General features: G+C 51.4%; 1 protein-coding gene across 1 annotated transcript in view; it reads left to right on the top strand.

Annotated features, from left to right (window-relative positions):
• Positions 1-23,556, top strand: part of PLEKHA7 (pleckstrin homology domain containing A7) — a 233,011-nt gene extending 209,455 nt beyond the window's left edge. Inside the window, exons 18-27 of the mRNA XM_019652532.1 lie at positions 5,414-5,522; positions 5,657-5,883; positions 8,970-9,158; positions 9,254-9,371; positions 11,345-11,448; positions 11,997-12,197; positions 15,089-15,247; positions 17,448-17,581; positions 18,348-18,490; positions 22,137-23,556. Coding sequence (XP_019508077.1) covers positions 5,414-5,522; positions 5,657-5,883; positions 8,970-9,158; positions 9,254-9,371; positions 11,345-11,448; positions 11,997-12,197; positions 15,089-15,247; positions 17,448-17,581; positions 18,348-18,490; positions 22,137-22,159 — 1,407 coding nt within the window. The 3' untranslated portion in view covers positions 22,160-23,556. The remainder of the gene's footprint in view (positions 1-5,413; positions 5,523-5,656; positions 5,884-8,969; positions 9,159-9,253; positions 9,372-11,344; positions 11,449-11,996; positions 12,198-15,088; positions 15,248-17,447; positions 17,582-18,347; positions 18,491-22,136) is intronic.
• The last annotated feature ends 283 nt before the right edge of the window (positions 23,557-23,839 follow it).

A 23,839-nucleotide genomic window follows, 5' to 3' on the forward strand; every position in this document is an offset into this window, starting at 1 on the left:
GCCCCTGCCCCACTTAGGAAAGGCGGCCTTAGGGCCCTGCCTCCCTCCCTCTACCCTTAAAAACCAGGCCACCCTGTTGCCGGCTGCCTCTGCCCCCAAAGGTGAGAGAAGGAAGGCCCTGTACGGTTTTTCTTCCTCCAGGTCGGGTCTTCCAGCTGCCCACTGTTCCCTCACTGTGGTGCCCAACCAGGCTCCCACCCCACCCTCAACATTTTTAACATGGAAAAGAACCTGCTTTTGAACCCAACTTCAGATCTACTGTATCTCGTCTCTCGGGCACTGGCATACATTCAATCTATTTGAACTCAGCAAGCATTGATTGAGGCCTCCTGTGTCTGAGGCGCCATCGTAGGCCAGCTTTCGTGCTAGGCTTGCTCATGGATGAACTAGTTCTAACCAAGGCTCTTCATGCAAGTGATTTAATGAATATGTTGACTCTCCGGACATCAGCCTCACCCCAGAAAAGGGACGGGAAGTTGGGACTGGGAGGCTGTTCCCAGGCCCTGCTGTCCCTCCATGCACCATTTGGAGCTGGTTCCGGGGAGCCCAGACCAGGACCAGGTGCAGGAGATGCTTGCTTGTGGCTCAGGGCGGCCTGCCAGGTTCCCCAGAACTTACCTGTCTCCTGCGGCTGCTGCTGTTCTCTGTCCGATAACTTCCCTTCATCTGAGCTAACAAACATTTTCCTATTCTTTTTTTGTATCCCCAGCACTTAGCATAGTGGCTTGAAAATACTAGGTGAATATTGTTGACAGAGTCCTTCAAACGATTATTTCTAGTTACTAATTACTTCACCTGTCCTGTTGTACCTATCTTCTTGGACTTCAACGAGCCACATTAGTATTAGCAGTAACTTTTTTAGCTTTTTATATACAAATGACACATGAATGCGTCTCTCTGAAAAGGCCAAACAATGAGAAGCAAAACCAAAAAAGAAACAAAAGCTTCTCTCCCTTCTTCCCCTTTCTGCCCCAGACCACCATCTTCCCTGCAGATATAACGAGTACCATCAGTTAGAGCAGGGGTCGGCAAACTGCGGCTCGCGAGCCACATGCGGCTCTTTGGGTACGTTCTGTCTCAAAGGTTTGCCGACCCCTGGAAGAGCCAATCCTGTCCCTCAAAGTTTTGCGAGACCTATAAAACAAATGAAATCACCATTATGTGAATAATACCCTTTAAAAATTTTATAGATGAAACTATGATAGTTTTATTTTCATTTTCAATTTTACTTCAGAGCCACATGTGGCTCACGAGCCACAGTTTGCTGACCCCTGGCGGCTCTTCCGTCTCAAAAGTTTGCCGATCCCTGAGTTAGAGCATTGCCTTCCTGACCATTTTCTATGCATTTCCAAACATGTGCACATACATAGAGCTATATAATTTATTTGGAGGCAGGAGCTGGGTTTAACTTAAAGAGGAATCATACTTACACACTGTTTGATAACTCGCTTTTTTTTTTCTTTTATTGTGGAAATCTTTCCAGGAAAGATACCCCCCAAGTTTATGCTGTCCAATATGGTAGCTATTTGCAGTAAAATGAATTAATTATAGTTAATATTAACAATATATTCCTTGGTCACACTAGAATCATTTCAGCTGCTCAGTAGCCATAGGTGGCTAGTGGCTACTCTACTGGACAGCACAGATGAGAGAAGATTTCCATAATCACAGAAAGTTATACTGGACATTTGTTGGTCTAAGTAAATGAAATGAAATTGGTTCTGAACTGCTGCGTAGAATTTCGTAGTCTGGATATTCCATACTTTATGTAGCCATTCTTCTGGTGAGCATTTAAGTTATTTGTAGTGTTTTGCTTTTATAAATGGTGCCACAGTGAGCATCTATGTAACTGCCTTTTCAAGATTGTTATAAGCATTTCTCTCAGAAGGGCTTCAAGGAGTGGACTTGGTGGGTTGACATGAGTGTACGCCTTCAGTATTGACAGACACCGCCAGGTCGCCCTCTGAAAAGCTGTACTCCTTTGCCCTCCCACCCACAGTGATTGAGAGTACTGGACCTGTCTGCCCGCATCCTCGCCAGCACTTGATGTTACCAGTCTTTTTAGTTCTTGCCTGTCTACTTGCTGGAAAAGGACATCTTGTTTTAATTTACATTTATTTAATTACTAGTAAGTTAAACATCTTTTCATGGGATTATTGGCCATTTGTATTTTTACTGTGCCTTAGTTCGTGATGATTTAATATACAGCAGGCCCAGAAATGTTTTTCCCCTCAAAAAAAACACAAATGGGTACAATGTACAGGTCTTGTCACAGTTTCCCTGGAGAACTTGGCCCTGTAAGTTACTAGGAGACAGGCCAGTTTGAGGCCTGCTCCTTGCAGCTTGATTTCCACCAAGCTTGGTGGCATTGCTCATGTTTTCCCTGAATGCCACAATGACCTGGGAAACTCACAAAGCCCTCCTTTGAGCAGGCTCTGTGCTAACTTCTTTGGTGTAATTCTAGGCCAGGCAAGCTGTGAGCGTCCTGAATAAGTCATTAATGCTGGGGATACGGTTGCAGCCCCATACACGCACTCTGAGTAGTGGGGCTTGGAAGCTCGCCTCCCTTTAGCCAGATTTGGCTGTGAGAAAATTCACAGCCTTTTCAGGTAAAGATGAGTGGCTTTATTTATGAAGATTTTCATGGCCACCTGGGCAGGGAAGACAGTGGACCAAAGAACATTCACTGTGTGAGAGGCAGTGATAGGTGAGGCTACCTGTAGGGGTCTCTAGTTCGGGATAAGAGTCCAAGCCTTTGCTGAATGTAGCACATAGGAACGGAGCCTTCCTACCCAGTGTGGTGAGAGGATACAGAAATGAAACCCCACCTCCGTGCTTCCCCAAAGCTTCCTTCAGCTTGTCATTAAGTTCTGAAATTCCATCGCCCTTGGAGAAGGAGATTCTCTGGCCTTTGCTCCTCTCTACTCTTGCACATGGGGGTAACAGAAAAAGTGGGGGTAGGGTTGTGAACTGACAGGTGGAAGTCTACCAGGGACTGCCAGAGGCAGAGAGAGAGAATTGATTTTCATCCCGTGTCCCTCCCTCACCTATTCCCAGCACTCTGCTTGGGGACCTCAGCTCTCGCGATAATCCCATGAGCTTATACATATACTCTGGGCTCAATAACATGTCTGTGTTAGGACGCTTGTACTTTAGCAAGGGGCTGAGCGTCAAGCTTGTTATTTGATCGTCAGTCCTGAGGATGTGTGTTGGTGTTGGAAGGGTAGGGAGAGTATGACAGCGTGAACCCCCTTAGGAGGGAGGCCTCAGATATCTGTTGTCACAGCTGTTGGACATTTGATCAGGGAATTTTACGTGATTGGCCCTTGATTCATTCAGCATATGCGTACATGTACTAAGAATCTGCTAAGGACCTGGCCCTGTGGGATATATCAGGGAGCACATAGTCTAGCTGCAGAATCGGAAAAGTCCATAAATAATCACATATGCAAGACCTCTTCCAAATGAGGGTCACTGGGTTCCTTAAGGGGAGGTGGGGATGTGAAGTCTTCCGTTTTAAGTCCAGAGGGAAGGACCAAGGCTATCTTTCCCCATGATCATTTAAAAATGGAAAGACTAGCCAGCCGAGTGGCTCATTTGGTTAAGAGCTCGCTCAAGAGTGCGAGCTCTGAGCAACAGGCTTGCCGGTTCGATTCCCGGCCTGAGCTGAGCTGCCGCTGAGCTGCCAACAGGTGGCAGGATGACTCAGCTAATAATAATAATAATAATAATAATAAAGGAAGGAATACTATACTTGATGTTTAAACAACTCTATTAAGAGATGCCCACAATCCCTTAATCACGACAAACCCCGCTCACCTCTTTTTTTTCTAGGGCCTCTTCCCGGCCGATTTCGGTTGTAACTTGTCAGAGTGTGCATGTGGTCATATAGCCTGGCTTTTCCCCCATTGCTTTGTTTTTAAACCCAGCTTTATCATATAATTCACATACCATAAAATTCACCCTTTTATAGTATACAATTCAGTGGTTTTTAGAATACTCAGAGTTGTGCAGTCATCCCCATGGTCAATTTTATAACCGTTTCATCATCTCAAAAAGAAACCCTGTACCCATTAACAGTCACTCCCCATGCCCACCGCCAACTCCCCACCGTGCTCCGGCAAACCACCGAACTACTTTCTGCCTTGATGGATTTTCCTATTCTGGACATTTCATATAAATGAAAGCTGCTTTCACCTGGCATAATATTTTCAAGATTCATTCATGTTGTGGCATACATCGGCACTTCATTTCTTTTTATTGCCAAATAATTTCCACTGCCCATTGTCCTCTTATCTGAAACTTAAAATCTCAGGACTTAGCCAGCTGTTAAAATATTCTAGGGATGGTGTAACCTCTAGTCCTTGCCTTATCTTTCCTTTTGCCATCGTTGCCTAAGACAGTCTATTTTGGAAAATTGTGGTAAAATATACATAACAAAATTTACCACCTTACTAAAGATTTTTATTGGGGAATTGGGGGGATGGGAACAGCGCTGGGGAATTGAGGGAAGGGGAACAGACAAGTTGCTGTCCTTTTGTTCTTCAGTCTAGTTGTGGAGGACGTTGCTTCACTGGCCCAAGTAGGTACCATCATTGCGCTCTTCCCGGGCGAGGCAGATCAGTCGCCAGCTTCTGGACGGCCGCTCACGGCGGCTGCTGGCCGCTCACGCTGGCTGCTGGCTACACACGGTAGCCCATGGCAATCCACTGCAGCAGGGGCTGCAGCCTACGCCGTCGCTGGCAACTCATGGCAGCCCATCTCCAAGTTGAGCTGTTGTTCAGCATCTTAGCTGTGGAGGGCAGTGTCACTGGCCCTCATATGTGGGATCCGAACCGGGGCCCTCTGGCGTCCCAAGCCAGTTCTTAATCATCGCGCCACTCAGCCGGCCCACCACCTTACTATTTTTAAGTGTACTGTTCAGTGATGTTAAGTGTGTTCACATTGCTGTACACCCATCTCCACAACTTTTTGTCTTGCAGAACTGGAACTCTGTACCCATGAAACCACAATCCCCACTTCTCCCCCTCACCCCCACCCTCATCCCCACCCTCTGCTCTCTAAATCTGGCTACTTTGGGTACCTCATACAAGTGGCACCGTACAGTATTTAAGGCTGTCTATTTTCAAAGTAGGTGGAAACAGGCAAGTTGGACTGGTGAGAACTCCTGAAATTTCTCTCCTGGGCCTTGGACACCTTCCATGTCTGCGCTTCCCTACGAAGCTATCAAACAGGCTCGGTTCTAGCCCTGGTGCGGTTTCCCAAGGGGCTGCTGGCTGCTGCTTCCTACCCACTCCCACCCCCACCCCCGCCCTGGAGTGAGAGCCTTGTCTGAAATGACAACATAAGTCCTAAGCAGAAACTTCTGGTAAGGAGCTAAGAAGGACATGAACCTCCATCTCGTCTTCCTCAGGAGAAATCACAGATACAGAAGGATCTCTGGAGGATTGAAGATGTCATTGCAGGCCTGAGTGCAAATAAGGAGAACTTCAGGTTCCTGGTGGAATCGGTCAAAAACCCAGGTGAGTGGGCCGTCGCCATGGAGGCCAGCACCCAGGTGGGTGGGATGGCCCTTGGGGAGGTCGGTCTTCCTCTTGTCCTCTAGGAAGAGGGCCTTTGTTCCATCTCCTCCTTTGTTTCCCTCCGTTCCCTTTAGAGAGAAAAACAGTGCCTTGGTTTCCTCACTCGCCTGTGCCTTCACTCTCCACTTTGGAGAGCAAGCCGCCCCCGCAGCCCAGCCCTCCTATCAGCCCTGTGCGGACCCCTCTGGAGGTGCGACTCTTCCCGCAGCTGCAAACTTATGTGCCCTACCGACCTCACCCACCCCAGCTGAGGAAGGTGACGTCCCCTCTTCAGTCACCAACCAAGACAAAGCCCAAAGTTGTAAGTATTGATGACCGAGAACTGAGCGCTATTGTTTCCTGTCTGGCAGATGATTGGCTCTCTCTCTCCTTGGGTCAGCCTCTCTCAGGAGAGAAGCTTTTGGGGAAATGGAGACAGAACCAGCCAGAGTCCTGAGCCATGAGAAGTTAAGGAGTCGTAGTGCCCTACTATTGGGTCTCAGATTTCCAGATTTAGAAGGGCCCTTACAGATGACCTAGCCCAACCCCCCCATTTTGCAGTTGGGAAAACGGAGGCGGAAGTAATTGTGTTGAGTAGTGGAATTGGTGATGTGCACTGTGCTGAGAGGCGTGGGGCTGCTCCTTGCAAACCTGCTGTTACACATGCCTGCGTGCCATGAGCTCATCTCAGCAGAAGAACATCCTTATCTTCACCTACAGCTGAGCACTCTGCTGGGTTGTAGATACATCTGATCTTTGCAATAAGCTTATGGAGTATAGACAGGAGGGTCAGCACCCCCATTCTACAGATAAGAGAACTAAATCCCAAAGATGTTAAAATCTGCTTAATGTCTCCAGATTAGTTAGTGGATCCAATCCACATCTCCTGACCATTCTCTGTGCCATCTGCCCGTCTATTGGGTCGTCAGGAAAGTCATGACGCATTTTTGCATTGAAAAACATAGAAAAATACGTCATGACTTTCCCGATGACCCAATAATTGGATATTCAGCCCAGGTCCTCAGGTCAGGTAGGTCTGTGACCTGTGTGGTTGCCTGGGCCAATACCTTGGCTTCCCTGGCATAATGAGGGACCTTTTGCAGAGTTGGCAGCACAGGAGACTTTAAGGAGACAGAGATGTGATCAGGTACCATGATAGCTCTTATCTCCAGGGCCAGGCCAGCCTTGGCTGTAGAATACAAGGGGTCTGTTCCAAGTGCCAGGGAAACCATAGTACAGGGTACCTTGGAAGGGAGACCTCCAGGATTTTGCCATCAAAGGCTTGGAGAAGCTTTGCTTGGGTACCACGTGTGCCTAGGACCTGTGATGAGGGTAGTGCACAGCACTGGCTTAAGCCCACAAGTCCCCATACCCCACTCCTCACCATCTACCTGCTTCCAGCCACGGTCCAGGGCCCAGAGCCCAGAGGCTGGAAGACAGGTGTCAGGATCCAGAGCCATTGTGAATTTCTGCATCTTGAGACCTCCTTCCCAATACCAGATCTAAGAGGCACAGAGCACCGGCCGCAAAACAAACAGCAGGAATGGCTGGGGCACACGACTGATGACATAAGGCAGGGTGCACGCCAGCCAGGACGAGGAGCAGGGGGAAATGGTGCTGGCCTGGGAGGTGGACCTCCTGGAATCCAGCCCTTGTTCTCTCACTGGGTCCTTGAGAGACAAGGTGCATCCTGTCTCTGAACCTCCTCAGTTTCCCCTTGTGCCCAATAAGCAGCTCTGAATAGACAATGTTGTGGCTTGGGGGCAGGGCTTTTCCAGCTGGGTGAGCATCAGGGTCACCAGGGTCTTCTCTCCCCTCCTGTAATGCATGTGTGTTCACCAGCTTCACCATTTTTTAAAATTACTGTTTGCTTGTTTTGTGAAATGATATTCATCGTGAAATTGACATAAAACAGGAATAAATAATTTAACAAATAATAATAAAGTCACCGCCCATGTTATACCAACACCCAGACCAAGAAAGAGAGCTTTGCAACAAGCAGAAACCCTTGGGCCTGTGGGCCCCTTCCCAGGGCAGACCCTTTTTGCCAGAGGTAACTGCTATCTTGACCTATTTTGACTTTTCGGACAATTTCCTTGCTTTTTTTTTTTTTTTTTTAGTTTTGCTACCTATGTTGGCATCTCTAAACACTTTAATTTTGCCTGTATATAATGCTATATTTATTCTTTTGTATCTTGCATCTTTTCTTCAACATTATATTTGTGTGATTCAACCACATTGCTGCATGTAACTATAGTTCTTTCATTTTTATTTGGCTCATTTTCTTGAATTTAATGTCATTTACTTTTTTATTAGATAATATTCTCAAAGGCACAAAATCAATAAATAAATAAAAATAATAAAATGTCTCTCTCCCACCTTCTGTCTCCAGACATTCTATTCCCTTCACTCAAAGGCAATCAATGTTTTGTGTTTTCTTTCTGGGGAGCTTTTTAGAAATTGGTGATTCCATGATCTTGTCAGGGTTAGAAATCGCTGGTGCTCAGAGCTCCAGTGGGTATCTTGGGAAGGCAGCTTAACTTTCACACAATAACAACATATGTTGCATTGGAAGAATGCTGATACACCTTTGCAAGGTGAGCTTGCAGTACCCTTTCCTGAACTCTGCAAAATTCTGAAAAACAAAACAGAATGAGAGTTAAGAAAGGGGCGTTTAGGAGCAAGGTGTCTTGATGGTCATTTGTCCCAGGAGTAGGTGTCCATGGCAGTTGGGAGGCCAGGCTGTTGATATGTAGAGAAGTCACAGCCCTCAGAGAGTGTTGCAGACTGGGGGTTTTGAGGAAAACAGTGACATTCATCATCCCCTGGGCAGGGGCCGAGAGGCAGGCAGAGTCACCCATCCTGACCACCTTTCAGGAGGGAGGCAATATTTTATAACCTCTCACATTTCTGACGGGGCAGGAGGAGAAAGACTGTCCTTGCGCAGCATTCCAGCCTGCTGAGGGACCCTGAGACTGTGCAGGGGCAGTGAGCAGCTCAGTGTGAGCATGGTGGAGTGGGGCAGACGTTTGTTCTGTGGGGCGTGTGGGGGTGCTGTCATAGAGTTAGCAGTAAGTGCCGAGTTGCCAGCCTGCTTCCCCTATAGTGCTCTCCAAGCAAGTGGAATAAGGGCCTGGGCCTGGGAGACCTGAGTTCTGGATTTGGGGGTGCTTTGAAAAATGGAAAATGTGTGAATCAAAGGGGAGAATGGAGTTGGGTCACAGACGTCCCCCTTCTTTACAGCTCAGCCAGGGAACATGTTGGCATCTTTGGGCTGAAGTGGCCGTGCTCCGCAGGCCCTAGGTGGCCTGTTCCGGCCCTTTAGGCCACTACTGTGGTGGGGCCACTTGGCGTCCTCCCTCTGGCTCCCTCTCACTGAGCACTGGTTCTGGTCCTTTTTCTGAGCAGGAAGACGAGGCACCTCCCAGGCCCCCACTCCCTGAACTCTACAGCCCAGAGGACCAGCCACCGGCTGTGCCTCCTCTGCCAAGAGAGGCCACCATCATCCGGCACACTTCAGTGAGGGGCCTCAAGCGGCAGTCGGACGAGAGGAAGCGAGACCGGGAGCAGGGCCAGTGTGTGAACGGGGACGCAAGGGTGAGCAGGGAGGCCCTGGGGCTGCCCCGCTGTGGGTGGCGGAGTGGGAAGGTGACATGCTGGGCAGGTATGACTGCCTCAGACTTTGCCCACAGGTGGAGCTCCGGTCATACGTTAGTGAGCCTGAGCTGACGACTTTCAGTGGGGATATGGCCCAGCCGTCCCTGGGACACGTGGGTCCTGAGAACAGGTACCAGACGCTGCCAGGCAGAGGTAAGGCAACGCTCTCCATGGAGGCTTTCTGGGAACCCCCAGCACTGCCATCCACTGCTCCCCAACCCTCACCCCGCACCTCTCACCCTTCTGCCTGCAACTTGGAGCCGTGACGTAGGCACAGCTGTCAGGGGGCTCTGGGCTGCAGGGAGAGGGCCTGTCCTCCTTTTCTCTGGCCCACATCCAGATTCCCTTTCCCTTTATTACATCTCTTCCTGGAAATAATAGCAATTACTGTAAAGCTCGGCACTGTGTTGTGTTAAGCACTTTACAGTCACTTAGTTAATATTCATAATCCCATGAGGGAAGAACGATTATTACCCTTGTTTTAGAGATAAGAAAACTAGGACTTAGAGAAATTAAGCATCTTGCCAATTAGTTAGTAAGTGATGGAGCCCGAACAGAGTCCCAGGGTTCTGGCCCCAGAGCCACTGCACCCTGCAGGCTGCGATATTAAGTGACTATGGGGGGGGGCACCTTGGGTCTTCAGAGGGTCATTTCCTCTTCTGTGTCACTCTGAGACTCAAGGAGTCCTTTAAGCAAACACACTTTTCTTTTCAATTGGGCCTGCTTCTTACTATCCTCCCCTGTCCCTTCAAGATGGGGATGGGAGCAGACTTAGGTCCTTAGGCTGACCTGTACCCCATTTTCCCCAGAGCCGGACACTCTTTCTCAGAAATGTTCTTCAAGGGAGGCTTCCCGTCCTTTCTGCATCTGGGCCTCCTGCAACCCCTGTGCAGGCAGACCATGTTCCTCCTGTCTGCTTCCCGAGGTGGAAGGTCAAGTGCTTTCCGCCACTGGGCAGGTGTGGAAGCGGAAGAACGCTCAGCCGTGCTTCCAGCACCTGTGGGGTTGTGTGACCCCCAGCCTACCACACTGTCTAGGCTGGCTGTGTCCTGAGCTGGCCCCTGCAAGGCATAGGCTCTGGATTTTGCTGAGTCGAGGTTATGGCAACCCATGGCCCTGTGACCAGGGGTCCTGTCCCTTTCATTCACGATGGACTTAGAATTGTTGATCAGTGGCAGTATTGGTTTTGGGCAGGACGGATTTTTGTTGCTCAGAATTCTCTGGGCATTGCAAGGCATTTGTGATTCTTTCCCACGTGCTAAGTGCTAGTGGTGTCCTCGGTCAGCAGGATGCCCGTTTTCAGTTGTCAGGGACCACCCCTAATAAGAATCTCTGCTAGTGGAGAAAGCACAGGCTGTAACACCAGCCAAGCAGGGCGACATGATTCCTTGAAGCCATAGGACTCAGACACAGGAAACACGTGGTCAGTGATGCTTCTACCATGTGACCTTGGACAAGTCTCTTACCCACTCTGAGCCTAACATTGTGTAACTCTACAATGGTCAAGTAATGCTTACTTTGTAGGGCCAGTGGGACAAAACCTATATAAGGTTTTTAGTAAGTAAAACCTTAGTAAGTAAATGCTTGGTGCCACCTTCTTTCCCTGCATTTATTTACTCATTCAGTCGGTCAGACAAACAGGTATTGTTGAATTTGCAATCTATTTAGACAGGCATGTTGACACGGTGGTCATTGCAGTAACCAGTGAATATACTGAGGGATACAGGGGATAACCAGTTCTACCTGGGGCATTTAAGAGGCCTGCACACAGGTAGGACATCCGAGTTGGGTCATGCAGGATGCATGAGAGTTCATTAGAAAGAAGGGATGCGGGCATTACTACCCCTCTGTCCTTTCCACCTGCCAAACAGCCCCGGTCTTCTGCATGTGAGGGAAGCGTAGGGGAGCCCACAGATCTATAGGAGCATCGTCTCCCCTTGGGGACAGAGGACAGGTAGAGCCCTCCTCTCCCTGGGGCCTTGCTCTTCCAGGCCCTGCGGAGGAAGAGAGTAGGTAGTTGGCTGGGCCCTCGTGGTCCCCTCGCAGGAGTGGGAAGTGATTAGGGAGGGGCTGTTGGCCTGTCCACCCCCCCACAAATACACTTGCATTTCTCTTTCCTCACTAAGGGCTCTCAGGGTCCACATCCAGGCTCCAGCAGTCGTCCACCATTGCTCCCTACGTCACCCTCCGGAGGGGTCTGAATCCCGAAAGCAGCAAGATGACCTTCCCTGTGAGTGGCCTTGAGACGTTTCCAAGGAGCTCACGGCTCCCTATCACACAGGGGGAAGGGCTCTGAGGTAGATGATGACTGGCCACCCTGTGAGCCCTGGGGATGGCCTCTGAGATGACCCAGTCCCTCCTGAGCTCCATGTTTTCAGTGCTGGCTTCCCCACTGCCCACCAAGAGGAGCATCACGCGGCCCTTTCTATTTTCTGATGACCCCCCTCCCTACCACCACCACCTTTCTCCCCAACCTGTCAGGCTCACAGGAGGGAGCCCCGGAAATCTGCACCCTGAGTCCTGACCTCATCACATGAGGAGTCCGCATCTGCAGAATGGGGTACCCCCCAGAGATCCTGTGAGGGCCAGGGGTATCATGGCCACGAGTGTGCTTAGAGGAACTGGCTCTCTATGGCTGAAAGGAGCCCAGCGAGAGAGAGACAGTGAGGGAGAGACACACACACACAAAGGATGGGGATGAAGTCATGAAGTCAGCGGGGTGGCTGCCCTCTGTGTGCCCAGCCCAGCTGCCCTGTTTCTCACCCTCTTCCTTCTCAGAGACCCAAGAGTGCCTTGGAGCGCCTGTACTCAGGGGACCACCAGCGGGGCAAGATGAGCGCGGAGGAGCAGCTGGAGCGCATGAAGCGGCACCAGAAGGCGCTGGTCCGGGAGCGCAAGAAGACGCTGAGCCAAGGAGAGAGGGCCAGCCTGCCCTCGTCCCGCTACCTCAGCCAGCCGCTCCCGGGAGATCTCGGCTCAGTATGTTAGGAGGGTCCAGGCAGGCGGGGCTGGGACAGGGATCCGAGCTGCCGCGAGTCCCCCAAACACAAACACGTCCCGCCCCTGCGAGAGCGGGCCGTTGACCTAGATGGTTCAGAGAACACCCCCGAGGCTGTTTTGTCCACACACCAGGACCCACCAGTGACCTGGTCAGAGGGTGACCCAGAACCGGAACAGGAGTGAGGATGTCACGGCAGGAGCATAGGAGCCTGAGAAAGTGTCCAAAGTTAGTTCTCTGAGCTCAGCTTGAACGAGGCCTTTGTAGGCATTCAGTCTCAGCTGAATCAAGGACTTGGGGATATGTACGGGGTTCAAGGATTCGAAGAGTGAAGGAAGAAGACGGTGATATGATTTGATGAGGAGGAGCACAAGCCAACCAGCCTCCCACACTTCCACACGGATGCCCTGTGGGTCACGTTCCACGACTCAGGGCCGTGGTTTCCCACCGCTTGTGGTGCTGACAGGCCTCACGGTGCCCCAGGAGAGCCAGGGAATTTGTGCTGCCCCCTGGAGGTGCTTTCTGGCACTGCACCCTGCCCACAGTCGCCTTAGGTCCCTTTTGGAAACATCTCGTTTGAATTTTCCGTTAAGTACCATGTGCTAACCGATTGAGCCACTGGAGACCCAATGAACTTCAATTAAAAAAAAAAAATTTCCGTTGTTTGAAATCAAGTGTTCCCCTAGACCTCTAGCCTGACTGTTCTTTCCCTAATTCATTGCACAAGCTCTTTTGCTTTTAGTGTTACCGCTCGTTGCCTCTCTAATCCGCCTGATTGTGTTTACAGAAGCTTCTAATTTGCATTGAACATTCTCTAACTGGCCTGTGCTCTTTGTTACCAGGCTTATAATAGCAGCTCTTGTCTCCATAGCCTAGCGAGCACTCCCATGCGTGACTCACCTTTCTGCTGGCCCCCTCATGCAGGCCTACTGACTCATAATTCACTCATCCCCAAAGCCACCCCACAAGACTGAGCCAATCTGCTGCCCGAGGGCTGTGGTCATTAGCAGAGATCTGGGCATTACGAATTTATCAAAGCCCGTGCCTTACATCTGGACAGTAGACACGGACTTCAGAGACTGTACATTTGAATACATCTACGAAGTCTAAGGTGGTTTGTTTTTAATTCCTCCAGTCCCACTGCGCAATTTCTTATGGAAAACTTTTTGTGTTGCTAGTATTTAATAACTTGAACAGACAGCAAGATATGTTCTGTATCCAGAGGTCCTCTCTGCAGCTATTAGCTCAGACACCAAAGGGGTAAGAACCCAGGACACGCATCCTGAAAAGCTGCAAAGCCGGTAACTTCTAAACCTTATAAGCAAATGTCATGTGGGCTAACTGACACCTTTTACAACCTGATGTCTCAAATGTAGAACGATGATCTAAACATCGTAACTTGAATACCTTGTAATTTTTTTCTCTTAAAAAAAGACTCGTGTAAGTCTCTGTATCAACGCCAATAAACGTGTTGCTGAATGATAATGGATTGGCATGGTTCTTCCCCAGGATATACCGTAGAGTCTAGTGAATTTTTTTCTGTTTGTGGAAACAATCAGGCTGGGTTTAAATGAGGATTTGTCTCTATCTGGGGCACTTGTGAGCGTGTAAGAAAATGTGCTTTTTCTTTGTGAATCATTAAATTAATTTTTCATCCTTGACATGTCAACTGCCTAATCCTTTCATCCTGTGATTGGAAACCATCACCTAAGGGTGATTCTATTGATTTGGAACCTGTATGGAGAGCTTGTGCATGAATGGGTGAAATGTGCTGACAGAGCTATGGGTTGGGAGCTTTGGGGGGCCTGGAGGGGTCATTAAGGACAATTGTGACCGCTTGGGGCTCTGTGAGGTGGGTAGGCTGGGAGGGAGGGGGTGACCTGGAATGGAGAACCATCTTCTTGGCTTCTACTCAAGAGAAGAGCGGCTTCGAGCCTGTTCCTTCCTTTCAAAACCTGCTCAGTGCGAAAGGCCTGTGAGGATGCAGGCCACAGGCAATTGGGAAGGCTGCCGCGGGGCCTCACAGTGGTGCTTGGATCTTAAACAGCCGTTTAGAGGTTCCCTCTGTAAGGAGACATTTGTTGAAAGGTTAATGCTGAGTAACAGCTTTGGAAACGCTGCATCTGATTTGGCATTTCAAGTATACATTGTTTTCTTTCTAAAGTAAAGGAAACATCTGCCTCAAATAGATGCCATGACACTCAGCAGTTTATCTGCCTCACTGGCCTCAAGCTGCTGCTACTGCTGCTGCTTAGACCTCCCCAGGCCCACTGTGGGTGCAAGGCCCCCACGTGTATCCTGCTGGGAGTACCCATTAGAGAGGCTCTTGGCTATTCCACTTGCTTACCAGGGTCTCCAAGCACTTGTTTCTTCCATTATTTCTGAGCTGAGACATAGGGCTCCCGCACCAGAAAGGCTGCCATGATTGTGGGGCAGCAGACGGGGCAAACCCCTTCTCTGGAGCTCTGTGTCAGGTTCTGTTTTAGGGTCACCCTCTTGGACCTGGGAGCCTCCTGTATCCCTGGGGACCATTGTGAGTCTAACGTCGTGGGTCTTCAACCTGTGCCCTGGGGGTGCCTGTTTGAACCCTCGAGGGACTCAGATCAGAGAGAAATCAGTATGGAATCAGGTCATCTATATCATTCTCCATTACACAGAGAGAGACAGCAGGGACTATATGTGTTGTAACACTGTTGCCTTGTTTTAGAAATGAGGAAGTTGAGGCCCATGGTCACACAGCTTTTCCCTAGTGGGTCACAGGCGCATCTTCCCAAGGACCCCAGGGCCTGCAGGGCCCATCCTAAAGGTGGCCTGTGCGGCTCCTGTAGCAGTCAGGAAATACCTACATTTAACCCTCTTGTTCTGTTGCCAGTGGAAGCGTGAGCAGGACTTTGACCTGCAGCTGCTGGACCGGGCCGTGCAAGGGGAGAGAAAGGACAAGGAGGAGAATGGCTGGCTGAAAGTGCAGGCCATTCCTGTCACTGAGTTGGACCTGGAACCACAGGACTATGACTTGGACATCAGCAGAGAGGTGAGGCATGGCCTTCAGGCTTCCAGCTTGACCCACCCTCCAGTGGCACTGGGGGGTGTTGTCCCAGATGGGGACAGCTCAGCTTCCATGTGGCCCAGGAGACAGACTGGATAAGCAGCTTGAGGCAATAAAAGCCCAGTGTTTTGATGCAAGTTCAAACCTATATCCCTCTGTAACTTGGGACAAGTCATTTAACTTCTCTGTGCCTCGGTTTTCTCGACAGTAAAATGGGTTGTGATGAGAGTTAACGCACTCAGTGTGTTGCCCTGCTGATTAGCAATGAACAGAAGGCCATGAGCACTGGGCCTGGCACATAGTGGGCACGTGACGAGGTAGTTATTGTTACGAAATGTTCCCTGGAAAACCTGGGGTTGGCCTTGCAACTGGCCCAGTCAGGCCGACTTGGGCAATCAGACTTAGGGAAAAGGGGTTGCAGGTTTGAACATCGCAGGTGAAATTTCCAGCCATGGCAGAGGCTGGGAGGCCCGCGTAGTTCTGGTCTGAATTCTTTTGGCGCCCTCTGGTGGCTCAAATGTATCATTACCGGAAGGCCCAGGAAAGCAAAGTAACCACTACCAATTAGGAATGTCTCTCTACCCAGGGGAAGAAAAAGAGAGCGAGGGTGACAGACTCAGTGTCTTCAAGACATAGGGTGGTATCCTGTGGCCTATATTGTGTCATTTGTAAGCTCCGTTGGGCAAAGTCTAATGGCTGTTTGGTTTTCCTTTGTGCCTCTAGCACCAGGCCTGCACATGGTAGGTGCTCTGTAAATATGTACTGAATTGACGACTCTGTTGAATGAAATACACAGTGGCCCACAGATATCCTAGAAACATTTGTATGAGGACTTGCTTGTCCTGAGACTGCATAACAGGAAATGCTCTCACTGCATGAAGGATAGATTAGCAGTCTGGGGGCAAATTGACACCTATGGACAGTGAGTGCTGGGGTCAGCTGGGGCTCCCAGGGGTAATGGGTTCCATGCCCTCAGACCTTTTCCCTTTGGCATCTCGGGAATAGCCAAAGGTCTGTGCTTTCTCAGATTCACAAAAGAAGCTTCCACGCGTTGCCTTGGCAATGAAAGTGAGTGCTATAGTGTTCTAATTGGCCTGCCAGCCAGGGGGAAAAGTCCTTCCTTATCTCTAACCTAAATCCCTCCTGTTACAATGTAATCTACTTCCTTCCCCTGGATCTGCCCTCATTGGAAACAACAGAGAAGAGCTTATTCGTGCCATCTTTCACCAGAATGAAAGGGCTGCCTAGGTTTCAATTGAAGTCCAGATTTGCCCAGGGATTAGATGTAGCTTGTTTTTAGAAGCTTCAACCAACCCCATTTTAATGTGCTGTTGTAGTTCAAGGAGGAAAAACACTTCCCTGGCTGTGCAAAAGATGCCTTTAGCATCCTTAGCCCAAGCGAGGCTTCACCAAGCTGGGTTTGCTCCTGGGTTCGTGTAAGAGACGGGTGGGGAGGATTTGGAGCCATTTTCCTCCAGAGAGCACTAGATCAGCATGGCTGCCTCCTGTCTAGATTGGAGGAGCTTTTGTAGGGACAGAAAGCACTATCACTTCCTTACATGCAACCACCCAGCCATCCACTCAGCCATCCCTCCATCAACACACCTACTCTCCCCACCCCACCCCCCATTTAGCTACCCATCCATCCACCCATCCAAGGAGTATTTGCTGAAGGGCTACTAAGTGCCAGGTCCTTGCACAGACAGTGGACAGACAAACAGAAAATAGGAGGGAATAATGGACAGGTGGGGTGCAGTCAGAGAAGGCTTCTGGAGGTGTGGTTGGACTGATGAGAAAGAGTCAGTGGAGCAAAGGAAGAGCATTGCAAGCAGAAGAGAGAGCAGGGGCAGAGGCCACACGGAGGGGCAGTGTGGCTGGAGCGGCTGGGAGGGGTCAGATCCCGTTGAGGGTGGCATGAGGGATGGTCATTTCTATCCTGAGGGCTGCCAGTCCAGTTATTTTGCGACCCCCTTCCCTCGGCCTGTAGGAGGTTGCCTGGTGTAGTGGACGGAACACGGGCTGTGGACTCAGGTCCCCACTCCACAGTAGGCAGTCGTGCTCTTAGCATGTCACTGAGCCTCTGCGGGCAACGTGTGTTTCCTCATGGTGGGGGACAGGGTGCAGGAGCGGGTCTTGAACCCAAACCTCTGAGCCTCCCTCCATCGCCTCCTGGTTCTCTTCTCAGCTATCCAAACCAGAGAAGGTCTCCATCCCCGAGCGATACGTGGAGCTGGACCCTGAAGAGCCGCCAAGCCTGGAGGAGCTGCAGGCACGGTATCGCAAAGCCGAGAAGATCCGCAACATCCTTGCCCGGTCCAGGTCTGTACTCGCGCTGCCCAAGTCCCGACAGCCCGCTAGGCCCGACCCTGGGATGGGGTGCGGGTGGGGGGGGAGTCAGTTGAGTGTGCCCTGGGCCAAACTGGCTAGGGTGTGTGTTTTGCCAGGCCTCCTCATTGCAAGGAACTCAGCATGTCACCAGCAGATCAGCAAGGAAGCTTGCCTAGGTTATCTGGGAATTGCTGAAACACACATAGAAGGCTCATCCCATGTCCCGTGACCCTGGCAATGTGGGGAGTGGAGCCAAGTATGGCGGTAAAGTGGACATAGTTGGGGCTCCCAGTGTTAGGGCCCGTGTTCCTTCATACAGACCCATAGACCAGAGCCAGGGACCCCAACCTTATCCTGAGGTGCCAGGGGCCTTGCCCATGTCCCTGGAGGTCCATGACAGGGCCATTAGAAGTAGCTTTCCTGTCTCCTCAGCCTCCATAGCTTCAGAAACGTAAACCTGGTGTTTGAGGGCCTCCCTATCAGAACTAAGCTAGCCATTTCACATCTGGATTTAATAGGAGTCCACAGCTGGAGCTCTTGAGGTCTGTGATTCCCCCCACTCCCACCCCCCCAAATGAGGAACAAAGCTGCGATTATCTGTGGAAAAGCACCTACACCGTTGTCTAGAGAGAAAGTACACCGTTTTTATCTGATACCCCCTAAAAAGATGAAAGTCTCCCAGCCAGGAAGACGCTCCCCTCCCGAGGTGGGTCGGGCGTGGTGGGGGCTCACAGCCTGCTCTCTGGCCCTCCTGCAGCATGTGCAATCTGCAGCCGACTTCAGGCCAGGACCGGAACAGCGTGGCCGACCTGGACTCGCAGCTGCAGGAGCAGGAGCGCATCATCAACATCTCCTACGCCCTGGCCTCCGAGGCCTCCCAGCGCAGCAAGCTGGTGGCAGGTGAGGCCGTGGAAGCCAGCCCCCAAGGCCGAGTCCTGCTCACGGCCCCTTGAGGCTCAGGGTCCAGCAAGACCTGTCAAGGAGTCCGTGGAAAGCCAGGTGTCAGGCTTGGTAGCTGAGGGCCAGTGGTGTGTTCTCCTGTCCTCTCCTGTCCCACGCACATGACAGGGCTCAGAAGGTGATGTGGGGCAGGCCAGGCGCTGGGGGAACAGGAACTCAGGAGCGTCAGAGCATGGAGGCCTGGGAGAGGGGGTCTCCAGCTCATTCTGAAATCTGGGAGTGATGCTGCTACTCAACTTCTCTGAGATTATGTGGGTTAAGAACAGGTTTTTCAGGCCTTTGAGCCGAAGGATCGAGCCTATGGTTTGGTTGGTGCTTGGATTTCTTGCTGGGACAAGGCAGAATGGGGCCCTCTAGCCCTCCCTGGGACCCCTGCTTTGGTCCCTAAATCAAAACCACTGTTCACCTTAGCGTGACCTGTGCCAGAAAATAGGACTTAGGAAGTGGGTCTTTGCTGGCCAGTGGGGAAAAAATAACACCATGGGATGGGAGGGTGTGCGTGCATGCGTGCACCTGTGCCTGCAAGCACTTGTGCGTGTGTAAAAAGGCTTCCTCTCTCATCCAGGAAAGAGACTCCTGGTTTCTTCCTCTGCCCATCTCTCCCCTTCCCTTTCTGCCCTCAGTTTACCCAGTACTGTTTCTCCCCAGATGCAAAGGCCACTGTGTGACTCGGTGGTGCCCTTGGCACGTGTGCTCTAGACCTTCTGGAAGGGGTGGTCAGAGAGCCTGAAGTGGTGTCACAGTCGCCACCAGTCTTCCAGCCCTGGACAAAGGATCTATAAGTGACCAAGGGTGCAGTGCCCTGAGGTGTCTGGCCTTGGGGAGTCTGGTGTGGGGAGCAGAGCTTTAAGTTCTGCTTAAGATGTTCATGAGAGTGACCAACAACAAGGGGAGGGGCCAAGGTCTCAGCCCCATGCCTTGATCCTGCACAGAGTCCCTGAAATCCTGCTGTCCTGACTCCCTGTGAGGACATGCTGAGTGGGCTGAGAGATGGTCATTGTGGCTTTCTGTGGCGGGGGAGACAGTAGATGGCTCACCTAGACCCTTCCTCCTAATGATCTTGGGGGCTCCCTGTGGCCCACCTCAGCAATTTGGAGCTCCTCCCCATGTCGAGGGTTCCAGTGGGGGCACTCCCCCCACACCGTAAGTGCCCTCCTGTCCAGCTGGTGCTTGCTCTGTCCACGTGGACCTACCATCCTCAGCTTCCTAGCAGGCCCCAAATCTAACACCCGCTCAGTCAGCAGGGCCTCCCTCACACCCCCGCTGAGTGGCCACCTTTGCTGCAGCCTTTCCTCCCTCTTGTTCCCTCTCCCCACCCCGGAGACATAGCTGGGATCTGCAGGTCAATCTCAGCCAGGCCCCATAGAGATGCCCCCCAAGCCCAGGCCATTAATGGTGGGCAGTGGGGCCCATGCCACCCTGGGCTCTGCCAAGTGGGGCGTCTGGTGCTGTGGGAGCAGACGAAGAGCCTAACGCACCGCTTAATTCCTGTGTGCCCGTCTAGCGCAGCAGCTGGTCCTCCTCCCGCCTAAAGCCCCCCTGTCCGCCAGGACCGTGCCACCTTACCCCCCCTTAAGCAACGGACTCCACTACACCTTTGTCTAACACCTTCCAAGTAAGAGCCCCTGCCTGGCGTGCCCCCCTCCCTTAGTGCTGAGCATGCCCCCTCTTCTCCCTCCTCTGCTGAGATGATTGCAGTGCCACCTGCTGACGCTTCCCTCCATGGGCAAAGCGGCCGCTGGGGAGACCACCTTGGCCTGGTAGGCAGGCGGGGGACTGATGTTTTTAGGAACTCCACCTCAGTGGTTCCAATACAATAGATCCAAGTCCCCCACCTCCCAGAAATCTCAAGAACTAAACGGCACCCCTCACCACCCTGCTCTCCTTCCCACAGTCAGGAGAACGCCCCAAGGGATCCGTGCAGGCCCGCCTGCCAGCCCCGGGGTGGGACTGGGGACAGTCAGAAAGAAGGGGTTAGATCTTGGCCGTTCAGGGGTTCTGGCCAAAGAAAGCAAAGAACTGGATGACTGAAAAAAGCCCAGTTCACAGATGATGAAACTGGGGCCCAGTGAAGGGATGGGGGTTCACTCCAGGTCCCATGGAATTGGTGCCCGAGCAAGGACTAGGACTGCCCTTCCAGTCCCGTGAGCACCTTAGGATGGAGAGGGATGGAAGCTTCCGGGGCAGGCCACCCAGGGCGATGTGGAATTGGCCCTCAGCCATTCAGAAGGTTCCTGCTCAAGCCCTCGGAGCCTTCCCCATGTGAGCACTTAGTGACAAGAGGCAGTGTGAAATTAAGGAAGGCGCACTGGACCGGGAGTCAGGAGGCCCGTGTCTGACCCAGTCCTGCGGTGAGTTCTTAGCCTGGGCCCCTTGCTCTGGGGTCCAGTCGCCTTACCTGGGCAAGGAGGAGTCAGATCAGAAATCTCAGCTGTCGCTTTTCTGACACCCCGCCTCGCTATCATTTTGTAGGGTTTCCCCCTCTTGTTATATATGCTTAATGTTGAGTACCTACCCTGTGCCAGGCATTGTGCTAAGCATCTCCTTCGATCCACACAACAACCCTGTAAAGATACTCACCCTCATTTCACAGCTGAGGAATCGAAGCTCCAAGACCTTGAGGGACTTGCCCAAGGAGTGGCAGCTGCAAGCGGCAGAGCCAGGGTTTGAACCCCTCGGGTGCACGTTCAGAGTCTTTGTTCTCCATCTTTGTTCTCCATCCCCACCCGTGGACTCCTCAGGGCATCCCCAGGAGCTCCAGGTGTTTGGACAAGGGAGTGAAGTGAGGGACGGACAGTGTGAGCATAGAGGGCGGGGGGCGTGGTTCTCGGCAGGTGTCTGCCAGCCTGGGCACACCCCCAGCCTTGGAGCAGTGTCAGCAGGCTTGCCCAGCCCGAGGGTAGAAGGCCTGCTGGGGCGGGCTCTCGGGAGGTGTGGGGTAGAGACCCTGTGAGTGGAGAACCCCAGGGAAGCCCTCCGGCTGGATTCTTAGTAAAGGCTGCAGGGGCCTCCTGGGGCCACCGTAGGGTGTGTGTATTTCCTGGAGACCTGAGTGTGGTGACACAAAGTCGTAGAGGGGCAGGAGGCAGGCTCTCTTCCTCCCAGCTTTCGGGGGCCCCATGACTGGAAATAGGCCTTTCCAGCTCTTTTCAGAGCACATCCACATGTTCTCTTACCCTCAAAGAATTCTCATTAGGAGCATTTTTTAGATTAAAAAAACAAAAAGGCCCGTGGAGGCCGAGAGAGTTACCCCAAGTCTCTCAGTGCAGGAAGGGCAAGGCCAGAACTGGACCCGAGTCTTCTTTCCTCTGTCAGGGCAGGGATCCACTGTAGGGGCCGGCATGTGTCTGGCAGCCTTCCCAGAAGTGGTAGGGGTGGAGGGAGGGTGGGGGCCCAGCGCTTGTGAGTCTTAGACGCCGAGGGTCCCCCAGCGGCGGCCGCATTGCCCCAGCCCTCTGCTGTGCTGCTCTCTGTCTGTCAGCCTGCTATTCCCTGTCACCTGTGTGTGCAGACATGCCCACTGCCTGCTCGCCAGATGTGGGCAGGGTCCTGCCGGTTTCTCATTGTCCCCTGTGCTTTTTACCAGCCCAGGCAGTGACTGACCCGTGACCCAGCGCGCGGAGGAGAAGCCTAGAGCCAGGGGAACCAGCTTCCTCCGAGGAGATTGACTTTTCTCCCCCCAAGGAAACCCCTTCCGGCTGAGCAGGGGTTCTGTCTGGAGGAAGGAACAGCCCATCAACTGCGAGTGTCCGTCCCAGGGCCAGCTCCTCATCCCCAGCCCGGGACTTGTGTTAGTTCAGACTTCTTTTTACGTACGAAAAACGCACTTTTGATAGACCCTAAAATACTGACACTGTATTTTAGAATCAGAACATATTTTATAATGTTCACCTCAAGGGCTGAGGGCTGAGTGGCTGGGAAGATGAAGATGCAGGCTTTGGAGCTGCACATACAGATCCAGGTATTATTGGGTGCGAGGTGTGGGTGGGGGGAGAAGGGCCGGGCAAGCAGCTGCCAGTCCAACATCCGATGAACTCAGGTGAAGGTCGGCTTTGAGAACGTGCTTCCAGCGGACTCCAGCATTAGGCTTGTCGGCGTGCAGTCTCGGGGAAGAGGGGCCGTTTGGCTGCACAGAGCAGCCATCCCTGACCTGGCCTGATGGCCAGCTCTGGAGTGTGAAATTCCACCGGGATGGTGTGTGGACCCCAAGTCTGTGCCTTGACCCTTGGGTTTGGCTTCGGGGCAAAAGTGAGTTCAAGAACTTTGGCTCCCAACCCACCCATGAGGGTCTCTCAGCAAAGGACTCTTCTCAGAAAGAAAAGAGCAGTTTGCTTTCGTTTTAAAAACTACACTTTAAAATATGAAAAAGTGAGAGGAAGCACCTTTTATTGTATCATAAGCAATAAACTCCACACGGGGTGGCATCTACCTAAACTGCTTGACTCCATACTCAGCTGTGATTGATAGGAAGCCTGGGATATTTGCTACCTGCCCCTGGAGAACGCAAGTCATCTTCCCCAGGACTTGGCCTCGTGAAGGCAGGAGGGCTGGCAATGTGCCCCCACCATCCCTGATGGCCGGCAGCCAGCGGGGCCATGATGGCAGGACTTGGACTTGACTTACAGCCCAAAATGAGGACGGGGTTGCTAAGCTGTGTTTGTGGCCCTTTATTTAAGTCATGAGCTCATGATAGTCTGCGTACAGAAAATGATGTTTAAAGGAAAAAAAAACACACAAAAACTCCATTGGGTGGAGCCACACTTTAAATGAAAATTTGTCTTTGACTATGGTCAGAAGAAAAATCTTGAATATATTTAGAAGTTGCCGTCTATTTTTAACTAATTCCATATGCTGCCAGTATCGACTTCATGACATTTGCCAAAATAAGATTTTATTTTTGCCTTTATAAGATTTTGTTGGAAAAAATGAAATGAATATTTTGCAAGAAAAAGTTAATTTAAATAAAATTGTAATGGTTTGCAAAAAAAGAAAAAAAATGTGATGTACAGATTAAAATATTAACCTGATAATGCTTCCTGCCTCTTGCTGGCTATATTCTCATGAGTGGCCTCTATTAGTTTTTTTCGTTTGGTTTGGTTTTTTTTTCCCCTCCATTTCTTTGGAAAATTCCCACTGTCAGCTCTTGATCCTGCTTGTGTTCACCTATGAAAAGTTTCTCCTGATGACAGCTCCTTGACACTTGATTGACTTCAGAGGCCTAGAGGAAGCGGCTTGTCTCCTGGGCCTCGGCAGCCGCTCAGGGTGGCCCCTGCCCCCACCGCACACCCC

Source organism: Hipposideros armiger, unplaced genomic scaffold, assembly GCF_001890085.2.
Source record: "Hipposideros armiger isolate ML-2016 unplaced genomic scaffold, ASM189008v1 scaffold_181, whole genome shotgun sequence".
Taxonomy (NCBI): Eukaryota; Metazoa; Chordata; class Mammalia; order Chiroptera; family Hipposideridae; genus Hipposideros; species Hipposideros armiger.